Here is a 24,405-nt window from a genome sequence, read left to right on the forward strand (position 1 = left end):
CCTTTCAAATATAATCCCGACATTTGTGCTTTACTTTAAGCTGCTTTACTTTAAGAATCATTATATATTTGTTAATTGTTTCTGTGATGTATTCATAAGCCTAAAAGTATGCAATAAATATTTTTAAGTTAATTTTTATTCGGAATTACGGGGGTAAGTTTAACCATAAACTTCCCCATTCGTTGAGTAACATATGATTTATTTCAAATATGTTGCATACTTTTAGGCGTTCACAATTAGTTGTAAAACGAAGTCTGGCACATTTTCACTTTTTTCATGATTGTTCAAAATTTATTTAAATTGTTCACCTGGTTGTACAAAAATGCTTACCTACTGTAATGTGTATTAATGTAAAAAAAAATATATATATTTCTCATAGAAAATGAATCATGTAAAAATAAAACAGCACCACCATCTAAAGATGGTGGGGTGGAATGATATTGGATTTTATGCTTACAATTTATTTGTTTCTTTTGTTTGTTTGTTTCTTTTTCTTTTTACCATAAACATTCGATAGTGAATAATTTAAAAACGTACACGATTGGTAGCGCGGGGGGTATTGCCTCATACATTATCAACGTGGATCACCATACAATCTCGTCCCTTTTGCTTTGCCCCGTTTGGCCGTCAAAAGCGAATTGGAGAAATTTGCTTAACATAAATAATATTAATAATAAAATGAAAACGCACAATGCATGCATGCTAAGGAGGGGGCGGGGGCGCACACCGTGCATGGTTGTTATGGATGATTATTTCAAAACGCGCGCGCGCGCGCTTGTCTGGGAATGATTACTTCGTTTCGTAACCATCCCGTGTCGTTTCCACTTTATGCGGGGAGGGAGGAAGGAATTTAGGTTTGTTTTTTCTTCTTCCTTACATGCTGCTACTAGCTTTCCTGGTTGCTTTCGTCAATTTCTTCATTCATTAAATGGTTCTTCCATGCTAAAACAAGCTGCACTAAGAAGCGAAAAGCGCACACGATCCATACTCGCTTAGTTTTGCTAAACCATTTGCGCGCTTGTTTCGTACGCTTGTGATGTTTTCTAGGTCCTAGCCTACATAGGAGCCTGCAACCAAACGCTTCCGCAAGCAAGACATTTGTGTCAAATACGTAAAATTGGTATTTTCGTTAAAAAAAAAGATACAAAATATAAACGGCAAAACTGCTACCGACGTTTGCTACGCACAATGGAACATAATTAACGTAAAAACAATCGTTCTGTCACATACAGCTTCATATCGCAATGAGCATCCTGCCTGACTGTTGTTCCTTTCTCTCTATACACCATTTTTCTACCAGAACGAATGATCAGATGATGTGATTAATACGAATTAAAATGGATGTCGTCGTCACACCGCCCCACAACAGGTCGCCTGGGCGTCGTCCGATTGAGCTCCGAATGGTTTTGGTCGAATGTATTTAGTTGCGTTTCTTTCTGCAGGCAAGTTCCAGAACGGAAGTTTTTAAAGCCGTGGTAAGCGTTGCGTGGATGGTAATATTGCCTGCGGCTCGTGAGTTTTTTTTTTGCTCTTCTAGCTTCGGCACCGACGTACCGTTGGCTGCTGTTTACTTGCGCTGATTAAGACGCGCCTGACGTACTGTGGAAGGGAAAAAAGACGAGGTAAACAATGGTTAGTATCCGATTGGAAGCATGTGCAAACACGGGACCGGGTGTGTTGAGTAGTGGGTATTGGCAAACGCAAACATATCAAACCGAGTTATTTGTTTCATGCGGATGTCGCGCAAACGATGGTCACAAGAAGACGTGTCTTGGAAGACGGAGACATTACAGAAATTACAAAAACTGTTGGAACAAACGACACACACACGGGAACAAATGTAATGTCAGTATTGGATCAAAGGTCAGATATCTGATAAGGCAAAACGGTTAGTGGAGGATGCTGCTACATGCCATTTTAACTTTACAGCAGTTAGGTGGTCCTGGTTAGCTAGCGAGCGCAATTACGGTTAGATGCTACTGTTATTATTATACACTAGGTCTTACGGTCTAGTACAAACACTAAACAATGATTAGCGCAGATGCAGCAGTAGAGCCGAATAAAAAACAAAAAAAAAGAATCGTTCATACACAATCGCCGCTGTGAGATAGTGGTCAGTTGTTCCAGGGTTCCAGCGACTACACGAGTACAAGTCGATCTGCATATGTTGGGGGTTGCCAGGTTGACAGACACGCGACAGGTTAGGCTTCCGTCGACATCCTCACAAACCAGGAACCACACACCGTCACCAGACTAGGAACCAGCCCGCTGTCTACAAACAATACTCAACCCAAACTACGACCGATTACAACCTTGCGCACCCACACTAACACAGACACGCAAGCGGATCAATCTTAGCAAAACGAACTTGTGTTTATAAACGAAGAACCACACTGCACACATTCCAAACATTTAGCTATATTCTTAGTAATGTTTTTTTTAAATTTTTTTTCGTTTCAACCCTTTGCCTTTCCTTATCTGTCTCTCATTTCAGCCCTTCCCTCTCAAACAAAAAAAAGGAATAAGAAAAAAATAACTACAGAAAAATGAAAGATGGAGTATGATTGCTACCCGTCCCACGCGCCACTATTCATTCCGTTCGCTATAATTCACTTATAATTCAATTTCAACTCTTTCAATTGCAATATATATATTCAACGCTATACATACATGTATACATAGGTAAGCAGAGGCGCGAATCAGCGGGAAGAATTAGAAAACAGAAGAAACAAAAATCTAAATGAAATATAAACTAAAAACCTTTCACATCACGCAATCGCGTGCTAACGTTTTGATGTGTTTTTTTATGATGTGCCATTTCTGTCAGGAGTTCCACTTGAAGTTCGACTTCAAGCCGAAAAAGGGGTACAATACCGTGTTGCAAAAGCCACTCATTCTTCCCTGACAGGTGTCGGATGGACACCCCGGACTACCCCTAAGCCTATTTGGTTGCTACTTATGTTTTGTGTCTAGTTTAAACACGCACACACACACACAGCTGCACGCACATAAGCCCTATTTTGACAGCACAGGTTCATTTCCCCAACTCTGACGAGCGAGAGTGGACGAACGTTTGCTGCAATTCGCTTAAACGGTGCGTGTGTATGTGTGTGTGGGTTAGATGAGTATTATTGGTACAATTTTTTTTATAACTGTATACAGCTGATGAGCGAACATGGCAGTTGTTACACTACCAATACACAATAAAAATATTAAAATTTAAAAAAAAAACTAACAAACCTAGCATTTGAGTCACTTCTTAGTCGTACTCAGCACGGTTTCTATATATTGTGAATCATAAATTTATAAACTTCCACAAACCAATTGACATTACATTGAATGCTACACACGGAAGAGCATTTATTTAATAAAAATTAAAAATTCTAAAGCACACCATAATGCTTTCCAGAAACTTCTTTATCAACTTATGTGATGCAGTAAACAAAACAAAAACATGACGTCCTTATACAACAGTTTACTCGTTCGGTTCTCTTACTACTCATCCTATATACGGAGAAGTTTTTTTTTCTTCTTCTATAGTATAGTTTTCTTTCACCACCCTTACTAATCTGTCTCACTTGCTATTAACCAACTTCCGGTTTTGTAGTTGAATGATAATTAAAAAATTCTTCACACTCTGCTATCCGAATGAGAAAACAAATGATGTGAACAAAACTTTTGGCTTATTTAAAATCTGAACAAACAATTTAAACAATAGAAAAAAAGCATTCATTTGTTTTTGGCTGTCCGAACCCTATCGAATAAGACTTTTGATTTCAAAGCGTTTTTTTTTACTTCCCTCTGGCATCATCGTTATGCTAAACATCAAAAAACAAAATATCCACCACACCGTTTCTCATTTTCACTGCTCTAAATTACATTTTTAGCTATCTTATAGTGTGATCTTCGTGCTGTGTGAAGACAATAAAACCGGCACAGTTTTGTTGCCGATTGCCCAACCATCGAAAAGAAAGTCAAATTAAACACAATGACATGAAATGTGTGTGTGTGTGTGGGCATGATTCGATGGCGAAGACGTTTGTTTGCCGCCCCGCAGGAAGAAATATATAAGAATGAAAAGAAGAAAAATATATAAATATAAATCAATCATGGTGAACTTAATTAGGCCGGGAATTAACACGAGAGAAAACAAAGAGAAAGTGAAACAAAAAAAAATAACAAAACAAAAACACAGAAAAGGGGTGATAGTAAAAGAGAAAAGAAAACAAAAGTGAAGAAGATAACATTAATTAAGAGAATAAAATAACACAGAATAAAGAAAGAGAAACAACCAAAACGAACACAAGCCGGAATAAACTAAAGATAAAAACGCACGTTAATACTCGGAGCGAATAAAATGAGGGATAAAATGGTGTAGAACAACACGATAGTTAAAGAGTAAAGGAAAAAAATCGGAACACAAACAACAAAGCGGAACAAACAAGATGAAGCGTTTGAGTGGGTAAAAATCAAACCGCACGGTAGGAATAGAGTGAATTTGTGATTTGCATTTCAATGTTTTGTAGAACGGGAAAACAGGGTTAGGTAGATGACAGCAGTAGTTGGTGAATAATTAAGGTGAAACCGACGAAGAAAATTAAAAATTCGAACCTATACCGGGAAAGTCAACCGGAAATTCAAGCGTAAAATGAAGAATGTTAGGAAAAGAGAGAGATAAAAAAAAAACAAAGTTAGCAGAAAGACCCGGCATGGCGACAGGCAAATGGAAACGAACGAAATGGCGAATGGTGCGGGACGAAAACGACGAAAGGGGTTGAAAGCCGTGAGGGGGAGAAGGGTGGCGTGGGGATGAGCTTGTTATGGGAAAATTATGGTTTTTCCTCAATTAAGGTTGTGATGTGGTAAGTATTTTATTGCTTGTGTTTGAATTGTTTGTGCTAAAATAAAAAACATCGTTTAAAGCAAACAAACACACTTACAAAAAGTCATGCATGTAAGTGTTTGGGGAAATTGTTTTCTTAACACCACAAACAGTGTTAGACAAAGAAAAGGAGAAACATAAAACATATCCGCATGTGTCATAATAAAGATCAAATCGTGTTACTGTTTAAAGTCGGCTCTGTCTCACTGTTGTCACACGAATGCGTTAATAGTGTTTAATGAGCGAACAGCGAAGAGCAAAAAAGATAGTGTTTGCAGAGATCATTCAATTTTCTTAAAGTTTTTTTGTTTCTTGTTTTAAAGTATTATAAAAGAGCAAACATAGAGACCACAATGGAAAAAGAATTAAAAGGAAATAATTAAAGGCGATAGTAAATATGGCAACTAAAACAAAAACATAATTATATTATACCTCCTTCAAGATAATCGCCACCTCAAGCATTCCTGCTTTACATAAATGATTCTGTAACCGGGTGACATAATCATCCCTTTTTTATGTTTTTTTTCTGTTTTGACTCCATTTATACATCTGGACACTGGATCAAAACTGGCCAGTTCTGTTCTGATATTTAATCATCTTTTCGACATCAAACAGAAACGAATCAAATATTTTCATGCTTTGTTTTTTTTTTGTAGTTTGCGCTTTTTTACAATTTTTGCTGCCAGTACGGAGCTCGTGTAGCGAATACCGCGGTTGATTTCGTTTGTTGCTGTTGTGCTGAGTATATAGTAGTAGTAGTAGTAGTAGTAGATGTAGTAATAGTAGTTTTAAAAAGTAGAAAAACAGAACGTGAAGAGTGTTGAAGTGGGGAGGGTAGGGGAGGAGAAGGTCAGTAGACGCGTGCGCGAGATGATCGCATCGCCGGTAACAATGTGTGAACATCCCGCGCGCATGGTCGTCTCTCTTTCTCTCTCACTCTCTCTCTTTCACTGTATCATGGTCGTTTGTTTCCTATGCATGTTTTGAAAAAATCTAAACTGCAGCCGCTGTGAGAGATTTTTTCTTACTGGAAGTAGGGAAATGGGAAGAGAAACAAAAATGAAAAACTAAATCGTAACACAAAGGAACAAACCCGAATTATGCGGGTGATAACAGCAAATGGTAAACATACACAAATTTACAGAGACGAAAAACATACTCATGGTGAAATCAAGTCAAGTGTGGGCAAACGTTTGGAACAGTGATGGAAGTACCTAGTAGTACTCGGTCTAGTGTAACAAAATCAGAGTGAGTGAGTGACTAACTGAGTGGCTCTTTGTGACAGTGGAATGCCGTTTATCCGTGCTTATTGGGATTCGACCGGATAATCAAATTTTGACTGAAACATTGGAAAACTTCAGTTTTTCGTTAAATTGATGAGTGATTTAATTAATTGTGAGTGACTTACTAATGTTACTAATTTTGTTAACAACAGAGTAGGATAAAGAAATGGTTACATCAACGTAATATATCTCCAAGTTATGTGTGTCTTCCCGAGTACCAATTACATCTTCCAAACGTTTGCCCACCGGCACGTGAAACCTACAGCCGTTGTTTACATGTGGTGCTGCGTGTACTTAAGCGGGTATGTATGTGTGTGTGTGAATGTGCAAAAGACGTTTGTACAAATATTTAAACAACGAAACGTTTACTTTCCAACGACGTCCCATAGACAGTGGTGAAGGACTGATTCGATTAGACACTAAACAATCCAAAATGCAACATCATGTAATGGCCTTAGGAACATTTACAGTAGAGAGAAGGAGCTAAACTATATATGCACAATCATAATAATGCGAATGAAACAAGATACATTACAAAAAAGCAAACAACATAACTCTGATGTATATGGGCGCTGATGGTTGGGTGTTGTGTGTATGATGTGTTCGGGTATGATCGCTTCATTCATCCTGCTGTCGTAAGGAGTAGCTTCGGGGCTTTGTTTTGTAATGCGATACATTGTACATGTGTGCTTGAGGTTTTTTTTGTGTATCCAGGCTCTCTCCCCCCTTTGCATGAGCTATCGCACCGGGTAGTAGAGTTCAAGTTGAGAATAAAAACAAGGTTTATACGGTGGTTAACAATATCGACAGAGGAGGAAAAAAACATTGGAACGGGGTTTGCTGGATCCATGTCACTGACCATATGCTGTATGGGGCAAGACAATTTTTTACGGCAAGGAGCGCTCGAGGCCGGTGTGTGGAAAAGGATTATTTTTGTTTTCTTTAAAAATTTTAAACCCATTTTCATAAAACGTTTGTCTTTCGTTTCGATCGAGTTCTATCTGTATATGTGTTTATCGCCGTATTTAAAGAGGTGAATAAAAGGGTAATTGAAAGGGAGGAACCAGGTGGTGGTTGAGACATGAACGTCCCAGACGATGTGGAAGAGAGGGGGCGTGAGGGGGCGGGGGTGAAACGAGTCAATACAACCAAGCATGCACATGCACCACACAGAGAGACATCGATGAATCGTTGATAATGGTGATGATAACATACGCCAAAGGAGAAGGGATTGATTTCTAACCGCACTAACACGTGTATATTATGTGCATCCTGTTTTTTTTTGTCTTTCGAAAATAAGCAATAAAAAAAAGCAAGCTGGCAATGATCTTTGGTTAGAACGAACTGGAAGGATGTTAAAACGGCACAACAAAATAATACTACAAAAAGTAAAATTTCATTTAAGGAAAAAAATCAAAATTAACAAAACTCACTCTTCTCACGGCGTCATAAAACAAAAATTACCAAAATCTACTCATAGACGAACTTACACGACGATACTTTAAATCATCTAGAAAAACGAACGCAAAAATGCCATACTAAGCGTAAAATAACCGGATAAGGAAATACCAACCAAGCCGAACCATTTTGAAATGAAAATGCCATCATTTTTTTTAACCAAAAAACAAACATTGCCATAAGTGTATTATAACCCTTCAAAAGTTAACCACAGCAAGAAACCTTAGGACTTGTGTTAAAACTGTCACCTAATACCATGTATAGTCTTAGAAAATCGTATTTTGCATACTATCGGGCGTTGTATGCTACCGAGGCAGGGTCGGTTAATACACTTATGGCCAAACTTCTACATGAAACGTGAAACCATAAAGAATTAAAAAATTCCCTCTTTAAGCGTTCGGTACGATCTATTTGGAGCTATTTACACTTATACCATCTCTAGCGTTACAGGCTTACGCACTGTCATCAATTGTGTGGCCCACGTGCAAAACTACTATTGACAAGTGGCGGGTGTTAAGTAAACCAGCGGAAAGTGGACAGCAGATTAGCAGCAGCAAGAAAAGAGACACAACACAGCACTAGGTGCTCGCATTTGCGTAAAAGACTTTTGCTCTCTATTGGGTACAACTGTTCCATCATCATCGGGCAAAAATACCGCATCAACATACACGAATGTTTGCGATCTTAGTAAGTTTGGGTGTTCTTTTCCTTTTTTTTCTTTTGCTGTTTTGCTATTGTTTTTTTTGTGTGTGCTAGCATAGAGCTACATAGAGTGATAGCCGTGCGCGATAGAGACAGCGAAAGAAGTAGCGCTTATGGGTGCAGAATGGCTGGCTGGAGGGTTTTTGCAACTGAGCGCTTGGTTTCTTTTTTTGGCTTTTCTTTTCACCCCTCCCCATTTCTATATTATGTTGGCGGGGCGAGTGGTAGTGTGTTGGCGGGAGTCGAGGGGGAAAGGTTGGTGCAGTTCTTCAAAAATGGTATTTTCTTTGATGCTCCCCCTCTCATTGGTTGGCGAACAAAATTTACATATCTTCATCGTCGGACGGTGGCGGACGGATCACCACATTGTCGGGATCTTCCTCCACGTCATAGTCCGCCGGTGCCACCTCGACCTCCGGTTCCTCCTCCACGTCGGACATTGCGAGCTCCTGTTCCTCCTCGATGCGAACCGGCCGATAGTAACTGCCGCGGGACGAGCGTCCATCACGCTTATCGACTCGAACTATCGGTTGATGGAGAGTGGTGAAGTTGATGGGCGGGGGGGGGGGGGGGGGGGGTAAGGTCATGGGTAGGTAGGTTTTGAGGAAGGAAAGTAACAAAGTGTGATGAATGATTTTTGATAAGAAAAGGGATGAGAAAGGGTGAAGGAGAGATCATTGTACGGGCACGAGAGATTGATCAATCGCAATATTTTTGACGATGTGTATGTGGGCATGTGTTTTATTTTAGAGACGAGCGTAAAGTGTAGTAATGAAATAAAAAAAATAAAACAAAGGAAGGAAAAAAAAGAGGAAAGGGGGTGAAGGTAACGCGAAAGACATAGAGAGTAGGTTTTAGTAAAAAAGAAGAAATAACAGAAGATAAGAGAAATAAAACAAAACAAAAATAAACGTAATCAACCACAAGAAAACGGATACACCACCAACACTTTGATGAGGAATACAAGTGATTACTTTCAACGGTGACGATAAGATCAGTTACGCAGTGATAGTCTTGGGATGCGTAAAACATGGAAACAAAAGAAAGAAAGTAAAGTGAAGGAGACATGGGCGCACAAATTGGCAGCAACGAGACAATAAAGTGACACATATACAGATAGAAGATTGTTTGATCCTTTGGTGAAAGGAGTAAATTAAACCACACACACACAAACCGCGCGGTGACATTAACTTTCTGTGGACAACTCAACAAAAAAAAAACACATCGAAGATCGTAGTTGAAGGTGTACACACTTCAACTTCAGCTACCAGTAATGACATTTCGGGTTATTTAAACAATGGAAGAACGACGGGTGCTCTTCATATTGAACACAAGGAAAGATGCTGTGAGAAGGATGATTGCCAGAGCATCCGGGTGAACCACAACAGACACGCAATGGACGCTGCTAATAACGGAATTGTTAGCGACCGGTGGAAAATAAACAAGACACAACAGACGAACCTGCTTCATTGATTTTTTGGGGCTGGAAAATCCTATCCATACGAAAGCATACTGAGAACACTATAAAAACGAACTAAACGATCATCGAAACGTGGCTTGGGAAGCGGTAGAGTGAAGCAAATAGAGGTTTGTCCACTTTCTAGGGAAGCTCGTCCCAGCTTCGTTTCGTCGGGACCGGTTCGGACGGTACCGGTACGTGCAGAAACCGATAGTACGGTATCGGATGGCAGTGTTCCGGATCGTCTGGATAGCGAATGAGAGTGGGCCCGGGCGTGTTGTAGCAGAAGGAGCGTAAAAGAAGACAGTCAAAGTCAGTGATCAAAGCAGGTCAAATTTTTGGGGAGGAAAGGAGACATCAACGCTACCAAAACAGCGAACCACGTAGGAAAGATAAAATTTAATAGGCGTATGATTACAAGAACTTTCTGCGTAGTATCACACCTATTAGCCCAATAGGTACGCTACCAGTAGAGTATGCTATTCCCTTTTATACTGGAATATAACACGAACTACGCACGAAATCGGTGTTCCCCGAACGGAACAGTACGGCTAAAATCAAGATCATTTATGCGTAAAAACGGTACACTACTGTCCCCGTACTCACTTCTGTCAATGTTACGCTGCAGATGGGCGGCTACCCGATGTCGGGCATCATTAAACTCCAAATGCAAACCGAGCCGCAGCAGGGTGGTATTCTTTTCAACCAACTCCGTTATCTCCATCTCGATCTTGTTACCGAAGACTTGCGATCGCTGCCAATTGAACGCGTCGTTGTTTGAGTTGCGAGGTTGATTGTATGTTGGTGCGAAGTTTGATTGCAGATACGGCCGTCACGGTGATCAAGGAGGTACCGCAGGAATTGCAAACGAGCATCAAAAGAAAGAGAAAGAATGTTTTAGAACTTTGTTGACTTGATGCGACTGGAACTTGGTGTTGGACAGAATACCTGGTTCGAGGCACGGAACTCCTCGATTGTCATCTGCGTTAGCAGACTCTTGACCAGCGTCACAATCACGGGCGGGCTGATAAAGTTCGTCTCGACGTTCAGCACCCGAAGGGCGTGGTTCTGTTCGAGGGCGCCGGCCAGCATCAATGCGGTACGATCCGTCAGACCCACGTTCGTGAGCGACAGCACCTCGAGGTGTGTGTTGGACTTGAGCGCCTCGAACAACTTATCGAACTGCTCGTCCGAGATGGTCTGCAATGGGGAGAAGAAGAGAGAGAAAATAAAACACACACACAGAGAATTAATTGAAATACGTGTTTCGGGTGTGATGATCACACTACTTACCTTGATGTTGTTCAGATTCACCTCCACCAGCTTGCTGTCGTCGTTCTTGATGCGCTGGACCGTTTCCTCCGGATCGGTCGTGTTCGGTGCTTCGGCCGGGAAAATCTTCGGTATGGCAGACTTGGTAATACCATCCCAGCCGAGGCCAACCGGCTGGCCCTTGTTAAGCAGTGAGGCGTGGTATTGGTCCTGGTTCATCATCGAGTGGAAACCGAGGATAGCGGCCAGATCGATGATTTCTTCCTGCGTCGCATCCGTCAGCGCCTGCTCGTACTCGTCACCAAGATCGATTGCGATCTGCTCGTCGGCTGCCTGCAGCTTTGCCGCTGGCGGTGGTGGTATCCACTGTTTGGTGATGGAAATGTGAAAAAATAGTTAAATCTAGGCTCATTGTACTTTCTAAGCTGCCGATCTATCTCCAACGATCATCGCTCATTGAAGTGAGCTACCTCACAGGAAGCTACTTGTGAGCTGCTTGTTTTTGTCGTCTAACGTACCTTTTTGCCACGTACGACACCCGGCACGAATGGTTCCAGTTCCGGACGGTCCGGTGTTTCCAGCGCTTGCTTATTAATATGATCGATCAGCTTCTTCCGATCGAGTGGCCCGGTTGGTGCCTTTTCACACTCATAGTTGGTACGCTGGCTCGGAGGCAAAAATGAATCCTACAAAGAGAAAGAGAGAGAGAGAGAGAGAGAGAGAGAGAGAGAGAGAAAGAAAGCAAAGTTTATTAGTCTGGCCGCGTTCGCGTACTTTTTCCAGCGATTACTTACGTCCGGATCGACCTCCTTCGCGAGCATGCTAATCTCCTCCGGCGACAGCTGGGCGAGCAGCTCGTCCACATCGATATCGTCATACGCGCCGACATCCTTGCCGTACAGTTTGGCCGGTGTCGTGATGGTTTTGGTGGTGGTGGACGATGATGTCTAGTTGGGCCAGATCCGACATGGTGACATCATCGCGATTATTAGAAACGAACCCGCAAAATGCAAACGCAAAAAAGAAAATGCTTGAATCAGTTCAGAATGCCAAGAGATAGAAAGAGAGATGGGTAGAAAAAACGCACAACTGTGCAAGATCAACACAACACAATTGGAGTGGTCACATTGAGAAAAAAAGTCTAGCCCACCAGAGTGTAAGCCTGCATGTAGACACCAGAGAAATGCAACGTCTTGTCCTAGTTTATATTTTCTTTTGTTGTTGTTTTAATACTTTTTATACTGTCGCCGTCGTCCGTTGTCGATTGTATGGTAAAAACAAAAAAAAACCAGGCCACATCATAATGCACTCTTTTTTTCTCTCGTTCGCTGGTTAGCACTAGTAACAGGGAGCTGATTGGTGTGAGTGTGAATACAGATGTGTGTCTTTTGCATTTGTTGCGCTGAGAGGGTGGTGTTGGACGTTTCGGAAAGGGTGTTATTTGATGTGTATATGTGTTGGGGTTTTTGTAGTAAGTGTAGTGCAGAAGAAGTAAGAAGTTATGACAGATAGAAATAATAACAATAACACGAACAGTTGCGGCCTCCTTTCCAGCAGCTTCACGCCGTATGACAGCATAATTAAATCAGCACCCCCTTCCCATTCTCGGCCGCTTTTAGCGATCAGCAACGATCGACCGCGTTCCCTTCACGGTTGATCGTTAAAAAAAAAAAAGAAAGAACGGTCCCACAAAACCAAGCAGCAACTAGCAATTTATTGCGTGCTTCAATGAAATAGAGGGGGAGTCCGTTCGTTCCCACCTTGTATTCGCCGGAGTAGTCAGGAATTTTATTGCTTCATGCGCATGGTGTGGTGAATGTGGTATGTTTGCCAGGGTAAGTGTACACGGTTACTGCTATTGGTGGGTAGCATATAGCCTGCGATCATGATGATGATGATGATATGCATACGTGCAACGCCACGAAACATAGAGGACATGTTTGTCGGATATGACCTCTTAATTCCTCCCCCTTCTTCCCATTTAATAATTCCTTTCTAAATCTAGTTTGTCACGATCTACTCCACACTACTTCCATAACTTGGTCGACTATTTCTAAGAGGTTGAGAAAAAAAATAAATGTTGAAAATAAATTTTCTCGAACATGGAATTGACTCGTTGAAAGGCACTAAAATGAACCTTTTGAATAAACTATTTGTAATCAATCACACATTTCTTTTTATCTGAAAGATTGGCAGTTGTTTGAAGCTACAATTGCAATAAAAACTATTTATGAACCAACAACAAAGAAAGGTAGAAACGTGGCGCCTTAATGTATGCAATGTTCTTTAAATAAAAAGACTTGAATAATATTGATTGGATGCTGACAGACATTTTCACATTTCAAATACTAATTAGAAGTGATGTTGTGAAGTCTATGAACCAGCCTATTAGTCTGTTGCATTTTGTCACTTTGAAGTTGAAGTGCTTTTGTTAAATAAGCATTTCTTCCAAACAAGTATACATTGTTGGATTTATGTAAATTCACATTAAATATTAATAACCCTTTTTATTACTATTTTGATCGAAATTCTACAAGCAATCGATACGGTGTATTGACACACAAAAAAAACGTTTCCAGAAATGATACATTCCGGTTTCAATGAGCAGTGAGCTCGATTGTTTTGATAGGTTCCGGCCTAACTGTTTTACTTGCTAATAGCTAATGCTAACCGAAGTGGCGCTTCTTATGAAATGAAACGGTTTCTTTTCGGTTTATCTGTTTCCTCTTCATGTTATTCTTCCCATTATCTTCCGCTTCATATCATCATTGACCGAGATAAAATGAAGTGTAAAAAAAAGCACACAAAAATTACGGTGCCTATCTAATCCCATCCAACAACCGGCAAAACACGTGAGTGAGGAGTGTTGATGAGCGAATAAAGTTGCATTTTCTTTTGCGATTTCGATCCCCGTTCGGCCACATCCCCTCACCCGGTTTTTTTACCCCTTGCTAGCGAACACGATCAACAATGGAGCAACAGCAAAATAACAAAAAAAAAAAACCAAATGGAAACACATGCCTTTAGCAACAAAACCCACATGCCAATACGAGTGCAAGAAACAAACGATCAATCATTGGGTGAAACAAGACGCACACACACACGCACACGCACAAACAACCGCGAACCAATAACATCCATACTGGTGTGAAGTGTGCCTGTGTAAGGGCTGGTGAGTGATGGAGAAGGTTGCAGGTGAGTAAAATCCGTTAATGCAGCAGCACACAACATGATCGCGGATCGCAAATTTCGCGGGCTTCAACAAACTGGTAGGACGGGAGTATGGGAGGGAGATCTTGAGCTGGGTGGCGGGAGGGGTTGTACTTAAAGGGCGTTGCAGTTAAAAATGCACACGCGGGTTTTGTGTTGATGCCTGCCAAATTATATTGTTGCGCTGCTGGTGTTGTTGGAAAATTTTTGATACAACAATAAAAAAAAAACAACATAAACATCATCATTCCCTCGCACACAAGCGCACATACACGCACACAAACAAACACACATGTGTGTCGTTTACTATTACGTACAATTGTCGGGCTGTAATGGTTGGTAAAGTGGTTGAGAGACAGTGCGTGATAGAGGGAAGGTGGAGGAAACGGCATCGGGTCGGAGGAGGGTTGTGGAAGAGGTCAAAACAAAAATAAGGGTTTTGGAAATTATGATTACGGTTGAAAGCTTACCATGTTGCTCTAACAGAGTAGTGGAGAAGGGAGAAGTAGAAGTAGGTAACGCAGTTGACTCACACGCACGCACACACGCGCACAATGTGTGTGAGTGTGTGGTTGATTCTTTTTTTTTTTTTGCAGCAAAGAACACACCCTGGTGCTGTATCTTTTTTTTGCCTTTGCTTTTCTCCTTTATGATCTCACTAGCGCTTACTGGTTCCCACGTGCGCCCATGCACATACAAAATTCACAAATACGCTATATCTCTCTCTCTCTCGCTTACTCATACACACACACACACACGGACGCGATACAAAGAGGACGTGCAGGACACACGCTAATAGACGATGAACGGGGAGCGCTTTACAATTAAAATAAAATCTTGTTACAAATATTGCCTTGTATGATCTATTGCAGCATGATGTGTGTGTGTGTGCGTATGTGTGTGTGTGATTTTCTTTTTTCGCTTGATTGTTTTGCCTGGCATGTTTCGGTGGTGATCGGTGGGTACTTGATTGTGGGTAGTCAAAATGGAGCTGTAACGATGTAACGAGCAAAAAGGGATTGCACCCTTCAGGTATCGGTATAGCATATCGATGTACCACACTTTGGAAGTACAGTGTGGACACACTTTTGCGGTACTTTCTTATCAGAATCCACCGTGCCAGTGGTCGTGTCTTGCTTTCACTGGTACGCGTGCAACCGGGATGGCGCGATAATTATGTGGAGGAACAAGGTAAGACAGCAATGCGAGTAAAAAAAAATGTAGCTTTGTTTTATGTTATTGTTTTTATCAAGGTTAGGTAGACTGACGAGAAAACTGCATCGAGCATATAAATTGCAACGAAAAACAGCGCACATGGGCGATACGTTATGCTCGTGGAAAATGAGAAGCGACCGAAAGCGCAGACAAAGGGTAGCAACCCTGATTTGCTGACTCTCTCTCTCTCGCGCTCTTTCGCCCTTTCGGGCTGTATGTTGTTACGGGTGCGAAGAAACTACAGACCGAAATTAATGTGCTGTGTGAAAAAAAAACTGAAACAACATAAAACGGTACTTTGCATTGTTGTTTCTTGTTTCAACTCAACATCGTTACATCGGGTGGTCTTTCCCAGGGAAAAACGTCACGATCCGTGCAGCTGGTGCACAGTGAAAAAAAACACAAGGGACGACCAATTTTCTTAAGTGATTTGAAACATACTAGAACACACACACGCGCGCACACACACATCAAACAAAGCCACACAGGCGCTGCTTTCGTAATGCGATGAATCACACACCAAGTTTGAAGGGATGAATTAAACTGGCAAAGCGCACTGGACACTGGACAGTTACAAAAACTTCCCTAACACTGTCTCTGTCACCGACTGACTGATGACTTCACCTCACACACCCTAAACAATAAAAAAAAAATTACACCGTGAAAGTGCAGCTCGATCCTTTCAAAATACGCGTTTGCCCATTACTAGACACCCCTAAAACACTCACACACACTGTCTCTCTCTTTCCTTCTCACCCTATCTTACAAACGCACGACAGTTCTTGCCTCGATATGCTCTCCCGATGACGTTTACCAACTGACTGAACGACCTGGAGCCCGCTCCGTGACTACATGTGTACGTTCAGTACTTCGAGCTTTGGCAATCGATAGACGGAGCCACCGTTTCTCGTTAAGAAACGGCACAACAACAAAAAAAACACACACAGCAGGAATGGTGGTGGAATCCGTGTAATTCGTATATGTTGCGTCCACTTCTTGGCTGACCAATTAAAGGGGTAGGTTTGTGTGAAACTCTTAATAGACACTCATACAACAACAAAAAGCATACGAATCATAATCGCATTCTGCGTTGTTTATGTTTCTATCTCGCTCGTACAACGGTGCGCTCGGGGGGTTTGATAACCTTTCTTTGTTGTTGGATTTAGGAATTCGTCCAACATAAACATGGCGCCGGCAGCATGGTTTACATTGTGGAATTCATTGCTGCACAGATTGTTTCGGTACGAGCAAAAACCCGTAAATTAGTTTAAAAATTTCATTTTTAAAAATTTAACTCTACAATTTGTGCTTTAAAAACTGAAGGGCAGAAAAAAATCGTTTCAATGGAAGAAGGTAAAATGGAATCCACAAATTTGGCCCTCAAACAAAAGCCAACCACTTCCCCAAAATTCCCACACATTCAATGGGTTTCTCATCACTTAATGTTTCAATTATGCATACAGAAAGGAAGACAATTTCGTATACAAGGGGTGATTGCGCGCTGATGGCCCTGCTGGTTTCGCGTTACGAATCATCTCGGACATAGTTGGAGGTCACGCTTAGCGCAACCTCTCACTCACATAAAAGCTCTGGCAAAGATGTTACCCAACAAGGTAACGTTTTGGAGCCCACCGGTCTGACCTTACACCATGGAGCCCGGAACCACTGACATCAATAAAACGCTGTTGAATGGAGGGAGAGCGGGTGGACAGAGAAAAAAAATATAACCCGAACGTTTTTCAAGAACAACGCAAATGACTACTTTGAAGGAAACGACATCTTGCAAATGCTGTGTCATATTGAGCACGGTTTTATTCCAACTCGCGAAGGAAACAGTCAAAGCAATACAAGGGTAATAGAAGATTCAGATAGAGTAGAAGCAGTAGAACTGCAAGAATATACAGCGCACATTGCAATCTAAATGCGTACGGCAGAGGGCATGGAAAGGAAGCTACATGTAATGACTTTCTGGGATGGCGCTTACATTCAAGAACTAGTCCTGCACGCGTGGGCAGTGACGTTACCGCACGAAGGAGTAGTGCCTGGTTGCATTTAAAGACGAGCAAGTGTACACATACATTATATTTACACATCCAACTGTCCACTCCAGCTGCAGCCCTGGTTCTCAAGTGGGGCACGTGATTACCCCGGGGCAAACTGATTCCCGGGACTTGACTGCAGGGTGCAGGTTGCGACAGATAGGAAAGATATGAATGGCTGTTACGGCGGTTACTTGGAGAAGCGCATCAAGTGTTTACTGCTGCTGCCGTTGTCGTTCGTGTGTCTAGCATCATAGTCTAACAGTATTGCGGGGAGGGGTGGGGAGGTGGCACTTGTCTTCTGGGGATGTGCTTGTGTCTGGTAAGAATTTACAAGCATTCTACTACACGCAAGCGACTAAAACTGTAACCACAACTGTTTTTGCGCCATTGAAGAAAACCCCCAAAAAACAAAAAGGTATACATATTCAAAACGCCCGTCACTCCCTTATGTCGCAAGCAAACACTTCGCAACATAATAGCTGCATCTATGGAGCTGGTAGATTGGTTCCCACCTCCACAACTGACTCTAGCTGCAAAACCCACATGTTCCAAAGCTAATGGCACCCCCATTACAAAGGGTTGAAATTTTTTTTTAAATGCAGTAACTCAGGAGAACAAAAAATACATTAGGTGGGTGTGTGTGCGTGTCTGTGTGGTATGCCACTGGTATGGCTGCTGGTTTGTGGTGTAGGATAGGTCGAGAACACTAGCGACATCGATGCACACGTTGTTGCCGTTGATTGATTAACTCTATTGTGTCATTGTTGCATTGGCTGCTGTTGATAGGCGCACCCGGGCTATGTCGATCAATTTTGTTGTTGCTGTTTTTTTTTCTTTGCTTTTTTTAATTTGCATTGGATGTTCGATTGATTGAAGCCCAACTTGCTGCCCAACTTACCTAGAGTAGAGAATAAGGGAGGGGTAAAGTGTAAGAGAAATAATATAGCTTGTTGGATCATATTGCCCACATGCGTCTGGGAGTCAGCAGAGAAGGAAGAAGCTAAGCAGCAGAAGCAGCTAGAGTGTGATGGGTAAATTGGATTATAGCGTACGGATGTCCATAGTTGGAGCGAGCCTGTTAGTGCCTGTTAGCAAAGCATTATGCCAACAACAAAAGTCCACAAAAATACCGATAATAGTTGGAACAAACTAACCAGCTGAATGTACACTGTGCAAGCAGGGTACTGGTTGGGCTGAACTCAGCAAATCCAAACGTCACATGCTGATGCGTGTTTATGTATTGCTGTGTGCACGTTACATAAGTATCTTTAGAACGAGGGTGTCGGCCATTCGGCTGCTCAACGTGTTTGCAACACTCTGGTATGGGAGGGTTGTTTTGATTTGCACCGTTCCTTCCGTCTATTCCTGCCCCAGGTTCGAGATGCGAATAGTATGCCGCACATCGAAATAGAATCCGTGAGCGGACGCAATGTCAACATCCCGAACATACCGCGGAACCACGCGAGAAACCAACGCACCGTGGGGGCGCAGTGGCAAACGCAGTTTACTGTTCGAATTTCAAAACTCTAGCACCGAGTTCTACTGTCGAGTCCAAACGCGGAAAAGATTGTTTGCCCTGTTGGTGAAGAGATGAACAGCAACTGAGCAATAACTTTATCAAAAAGAAAAACTCGCACACAATCCATTTACCACCATTTTGGATGGAAAGATCTAACTCTCTTGGATGAGAAGACAGCGAGAGAGAGAGTGAGAGGTGAATGGTGCGGTTGCAGATCGGATGGACATCGCGCGAAAAGATCCTGTAACACTGTGGTTTTGAACTTGTCCGTCGTCGGCCACCATCATTGTCGTCATTGTCGGCTGGCCTGAGACATAACCTTTCACCGACACTTCACGGTCCATACCCAATTTCTTCTCCACCATGGTACCCACCCACACAGGAGTAGGGAAATCCCTGGCTCATCCATCATCAGGTGACCACCATGGTCAGCTGAGGTGACGGCGAGCTGATCGGGTGATTGTGCAGAAACACATCGCCGCGCGGGGTTACACAGATGAAGCGCAAGATGTGTCCCATCTGTCCTTCTGCTGCTACCGGCTGCTGTTGTCCATCGCGGCTTTGACGACAAAACGTGCGAGGAGGGTTATGTTTATCCACGGCCAGTTTGTGCTAACCGTGGGACAAGTTAAATTGTGTCAACACCCATCTCTGGAGGTCATCCCCAGATCCCATCCATCCCCTGTCAGGTGTTGCTCTTAACGAGCTGTACGAACGGGTCCGACATTCGTATCAGGTTCCTCTCGTGCGAGATGCACCAACTAACAGCACATTAAATTTGCGCCGTAAAACAAAACCAGAAGGAAAGACAAAAAAAGCCAAACAGCAACACGAAACAACCACTCATTGCGGCTGATGTACTGCGGATTTTCACTTCCTGACAACACTCGATACTTTGGTCCCAATTTATCGGAACAAGGTGCAATTGCTGAGAACTCTAGTTAAACAAACCGTACTGTTGAAGTTTTCGCAATAATACGCACACCAGCACGTATTGAGTAACGATCGTGCGACAGATGCGGAAGATGTGCCGCCATGTTGCGTGTGGACAAAATATTGTGAGGTTATGAGCGTACGCGACTGGTTCGGCTCGTTACGCTAAGATGTATTATCTAAATTTAAATCTGTAAGGTATATTTAAAACAAATAGGCAATACAGACAACACACACTGTTAGCCAGTATAGCGGCAAAGATCTGCGCATGATGTCCACTCCTCTGCGCGCCGTCGGGAAGTTCCCTACCCGGTGAGGATCGATGTATGCTTTTTTTCCTTCTCTTCTCTTCTTTTTGTGCCTTCCCTCGGATTCTGGTGAACGACTCCATCGTGCAGTGTGGGAAAATGCTCCATCGTGTCACCTCGTATGCGATGTCTGTACGCGTACGTGCGTGAACACTGGTACATGTTGGATCAGTGTGTGTAGTGCGTAGCGAAGATGGCGCCGTTCGCCGAACGCCGCACGCCGCTACACTCGTCCAAGATGGGGACCAGTAGAATCAACATTTAAAAATAGTCAAACACAGGAGCCTGTTGTTGTTCGGTGTTGCTGCGTACCACTACACAGCACTCTTGCGTGTGGTAACCGCTATTGTGGTTTTCCGTCGCAGCAGTAGCAGCAGCAAACAACCGCAAAAGCAAAAGCAACCGACCGAGAAGATGTGAACTGCGCTAACCTTCTGGTACGATGAGCGAGAGTTGCGATGATTTGTATTTTCGCCGTGCCATGCCAAACCAACCAAAATTGAGCCACACTTTAATGCCGCTGACTTCGTGACTGTTTCAATCGAAACAGCTGTGTATTATAAGACCCGAGACGAACAAGTGCGATGATCGTCGGTGAATATTGATGTGATATGACCATCTTTTCCACCGACATCGGTCAGAAATCGGTCGGTTCAGGATCAGATAAAAAAGTGAAGAAGGCGGTAGTAAAAACTGGACCGAGAAAGTGAAGCACAGCAGCAAGACCGAGATAGAGTGTGAGCGAAAGAATAAGCAGCATTTCAAAATCGAAGTCAATTGAAAAGAAACAACCCGAGTAGAAAGTAGAGTAGCACGCCTGATGATGGCTGGTGGTGGTGATGATGGTGCTACTACTGTTGCTACTCGGAGTCCCAAAATCTCCGGACCATCACAGTGTACACACTCGACCTACCCCTGCACGGCAAATCAAAAGCAAAGGGGGAACTGCTGCCACTTTATAGCAGCCGGTGCGTACAAAACCGTTGGGCAAGATACGCAGACACCGAGTGCCAACAAGAACGCGCGTAAAAAGTAGTCGAAGAAAGAAATTTAAGAAAAGAAAACATCAACGATTACAAAGAAAGATTAAAAAAGCAGAAGAAAAAAAAACAAGAGCAACAGTGCAATAAAACACTTAGCGAGTAGAGGAAGCGTTTCAAAAAAAATGCTACACATTGTATTTGGAAGCGAGCAGAGCAGTAGTGCGCAATCGAAGCGAATTCGTGACTTTTCGCCGTGCATTTCCAAAAGCAATCAAAGTAGTGATCACACTCTATTTAGCCATCAAAACGCCGCCACGGTGCGTTTTGTGAATGGGGTGCGGCCGCGCAGGAAGGGATGAAGCGAAGGGTAAGGGCAAGATCAACTTCCTTTACTTACTTCCTCGATCTTGAAGGTGGTCACGGACTTTCTGGTGACATGGTGCGTCTCCTCGTACTCCTCGTACGTTTCGGCCATTATTGGAAAATCCGAATCCGCTTTCTAAATCACTTCAATATCTATTTTTAATATAAACGGCCTTATATTACGGGGTTCTCTCTAAGGGTGGTTTTTTTTTTTATCTATGTGTAGCGCTGTATACGGTGATCGGTGCATATGAAGATATACATGTAATATTATGTATCTTTACTCGCTAGTTTGAATTAATTATTTGTATGAGTGTGACTGTATGTGTTTGTGTGTGTGTGTGTGTTATGTATGTATATATATATAAACGTCTGGCACAGGTGTTAATTTCTCGTTTTTCGTTTTTCCTTCCCGTACTTCACGTACCCTCGATTTTCCCTTTACAACGCGTACGCTTTTCCTTCGTTTCACGGGGACATACACACATATATATATATAAAAAAACACCCACTAGTACGCGCACTATAAGTCACTTGTTCTATCGCATACGTGGGGTACGGGGATCGGAAAAGAAAACCTTCACACAAGGGGTGAAAAACACGCGTATCTGCTGGATATAGGCGTATTAAACTGACCGATTAGTTCACGAACCGGACCGATTTTGATCCGCCCGGCTAAGCTCCTTTAGCCTGCGCAATATACGTCAGATCAGCTCGCACACTCGCGGCACACATCGGGTGCTGTGTGTTTGTGGTGGTGCCTGTTGGTTGCGTGTGCGCGCGGCACCCCCTTGGTGCGTGTGTGTTTTATTGATGGGAGCAGACGGATGGATGGATTACATAAATACAGAATTTTCCGATTTTTTTTTTTGCTCTAGGTCAAACGTCATCGTCGCAACACCTCGCCCGCAACACGCATCTCGAACGATCGTGAACGGGTGTCAAACATACGAATCCACACAATGGGTTGTGGATCGTGTGGACAAAAATGCTTATCCTCGCTAATCAGTGTTATCGAACAGCCGAATGTGTTGTGTGCGGCAGAAGGGACGAGGACATTGAAGATGATCTGCAACGGAACATACACAAACACACGCGCAAAGCGTATACGCAAACGTATGTGTTTTACGGTGTGTTTGTGTGTGTGTTTTGGAGCGCGGTAATAGTACGTGGTGTGGAAAACTGTCCACCACGTTTTGCAAGCAGATGCGAGCGAGCTCATCGTTTAAAACTCCTTTTTTGGAGGTAAGCGATGAGCTTGCTCACGGTAGAAAATCCGTGTCCTTAAGATGCGGATCTGCTTGCAGATCAGTATAAATCGGTTCGGTACTGATTTTAACGTACACACCGAGACAACGGGGACAAACACGCACGCGCACGCGGATGCGGCCGCAAAAACTGGCACAGATAGTAACAAGCGAGATTTTTTTTTATTTTCAAAAATTAATCGATTGTAGCAACTTCAAAAAAATGGATAAAAATGGTCGAGAATTTTAGCAACAAAAATATTCAGCAAAACAAAAAATCATTCTAGCTTCTATCCACGTTCTGCTTTCTTCACAATTGTTGCACAAAACCACACACACACACACAAACACTTGTTTGTTTTTTATTCTGATTTTTTTTATTCCATTTTGGTCACCGAATTAGATTCCACTCTCACTCCGCGTATGGCTGACGTGCGTAGTTCGGCGCTAAGGAGTTAATCCCTGCTATCAGCGAAGAAAAGCGCTAACGCCAGGTGCTGGACCATGCTCTGTGTTTATGTGTGTACACGACCGTTCAAAGGATTTGATAGTAGTAGTTGGTTTCGGTGTTTTTTTCTCCTTCTGTGTGATATGATGTGGTTATGGATAAAGATTTTCATCCGTTTGATGCCGATGATAAACCTCGCAGGATAACGTTCGAGAAAAAAAAATTACATATGGACACACGCACGTACACACGCATACTAAGGATGGACACATACGGCCACAAGGACACGCGGACTGACGTTCTTTCGGGCTGGTTGGAGATCAGTGGTGTTGGCCGGGGGCACTTGAGACAACACAAACACAGACACGCACTGGGTCCGCAACCGAGCGTAAATTCGTCACTGAGATGATGCACCAAAAAAAAAACAAACACACACACTCAAACATAAGGAGTAGGAGACGAGGGGAATGGGGAAGGATAGGGATGGATGTGGGCGAGATAATGGAAATGAGGAAGTGAAAAGACGGCTGCGAAAAATACTAAATCTGGTTTCGGGTAGTGCAAAAAAAAACCTTAACAGAAGGATGAGGTCCGCGGTTTAGCAAAACGTAGCAGCAACAGAAGAAAAAAAAACACAAAACAACCACGGCCGATCGAGCAATCAGAAACGGATACGAGCAACAACACTACTGGGCACTGGCGTTACGCTGGCACCGGGAACACTGACACGGCACGCGGATCGCTCAACAGTGCGGTTTTCGCGCGCCAGCGGTGAGAAAAGCGTGAGCGACTCACGGTACCGCACACTGGTTTGATCGATGCGCAAGAAATCTACGCACCGGATTAAGTTTTGTTCTTATGGAAAGCGAAAACAGCAGCACTTTAAAACAGAACTCGATACGCAAATGGGAAGGACTTTTAACTTTAAACATTTCAGACATGATTTTCAAGATGGATAATAAAATGTTATCCATTCGAAATAACATATTCAGCTACAATCAAACAGTAATGCAAACAAAGCCGAATTATGTATTGAAAGAAAATAAGCAGCTTTAATTTGTCCACACAACCGCAACCCATA

The 24,405-nt window shown here is 42.7% G+C and overlaps 1 protein-coding gene and 1 long non-coding RNA gene across 27 annotated transcripts; one reads left to right on the forward strand and one right to left on the reverse strand.

The window, feature by feature from the left end:
• Positions 1–440: 440 nt before the first annotated feature.
• On the reverse strand, positions 441–23,987 carry LOC125770416 (tropomodulin-1). 26 transcript variants are annotated; one of them, XM_049440072.1, is made up of 12 exons: positions 23,897–23,987; positions 22,057–22,240; positions 14,737–15,082; positions 11,851–12,003; positions 11,575–11,742; positions 11,078–11,422; positions 10,733–10,984; positions 10,391–10,538; positions 8,653–8,848; positions 5,315–5,909; positions 2,091–3,911; positions 441–1,599 (listed from the first exon to the last, which is right to left on the reverse strand). In XM_049440072.1, exons 3-10 carry the CDS (start codon positions 14,737–14,739, stop codon positions 5,876–5,878), a joined length of 1,299 nt encoding a protein of 432 aa, XP_049296029.1. In that variant the 5' UTR covers positions 14,740–15,082; positions 22,057–22,240; positions 23,897–23,987; the 3' UTR covers positions 441–1,599; positions 2,091–3,911; positions 5,315–5,875. The 26 variants fall into 26 exon arrangements, with proteins under 26 accessions (XP_049296029.1, XP_049295949.1, XP_049295919.1 ...); XM_049439992.1 differs by lacking the exon at positions 14,737–15,082 and adding an exon at positions 21,664–21,782; XM_049439962.1 differs by lacking the exon at positions 14,737–15,082 and adding an exon at positions 21,664–21,857.
• On the forward strand, positions 16,426–23,753 carry LOC125770506 (uncharacterized). Its single transcript, XR_007419209.1, has 2 exons — positions 16,426–16,497; positions 23,280–23,753. It is a non-coding gene; the product is annotated as an uncharacterized LOC125770506 (long non-coding RNA).
• Positions 23,988–24,405: the final 418 nt, after the last annotated feature.

Source organism: Anopheles funestus, chromosome X (genome assembly GCF_943734845.2).
Source record: "Anopheles funestus chromosome X, idAnoFuneDA-416_04, whole genome shotgun sequence".
Lineage (NCBI taxonomy): Eukaryota > Metazoa > Arthropoda > Insecta > Diptera > Culicidae > Anopheles > Anopheles funestus.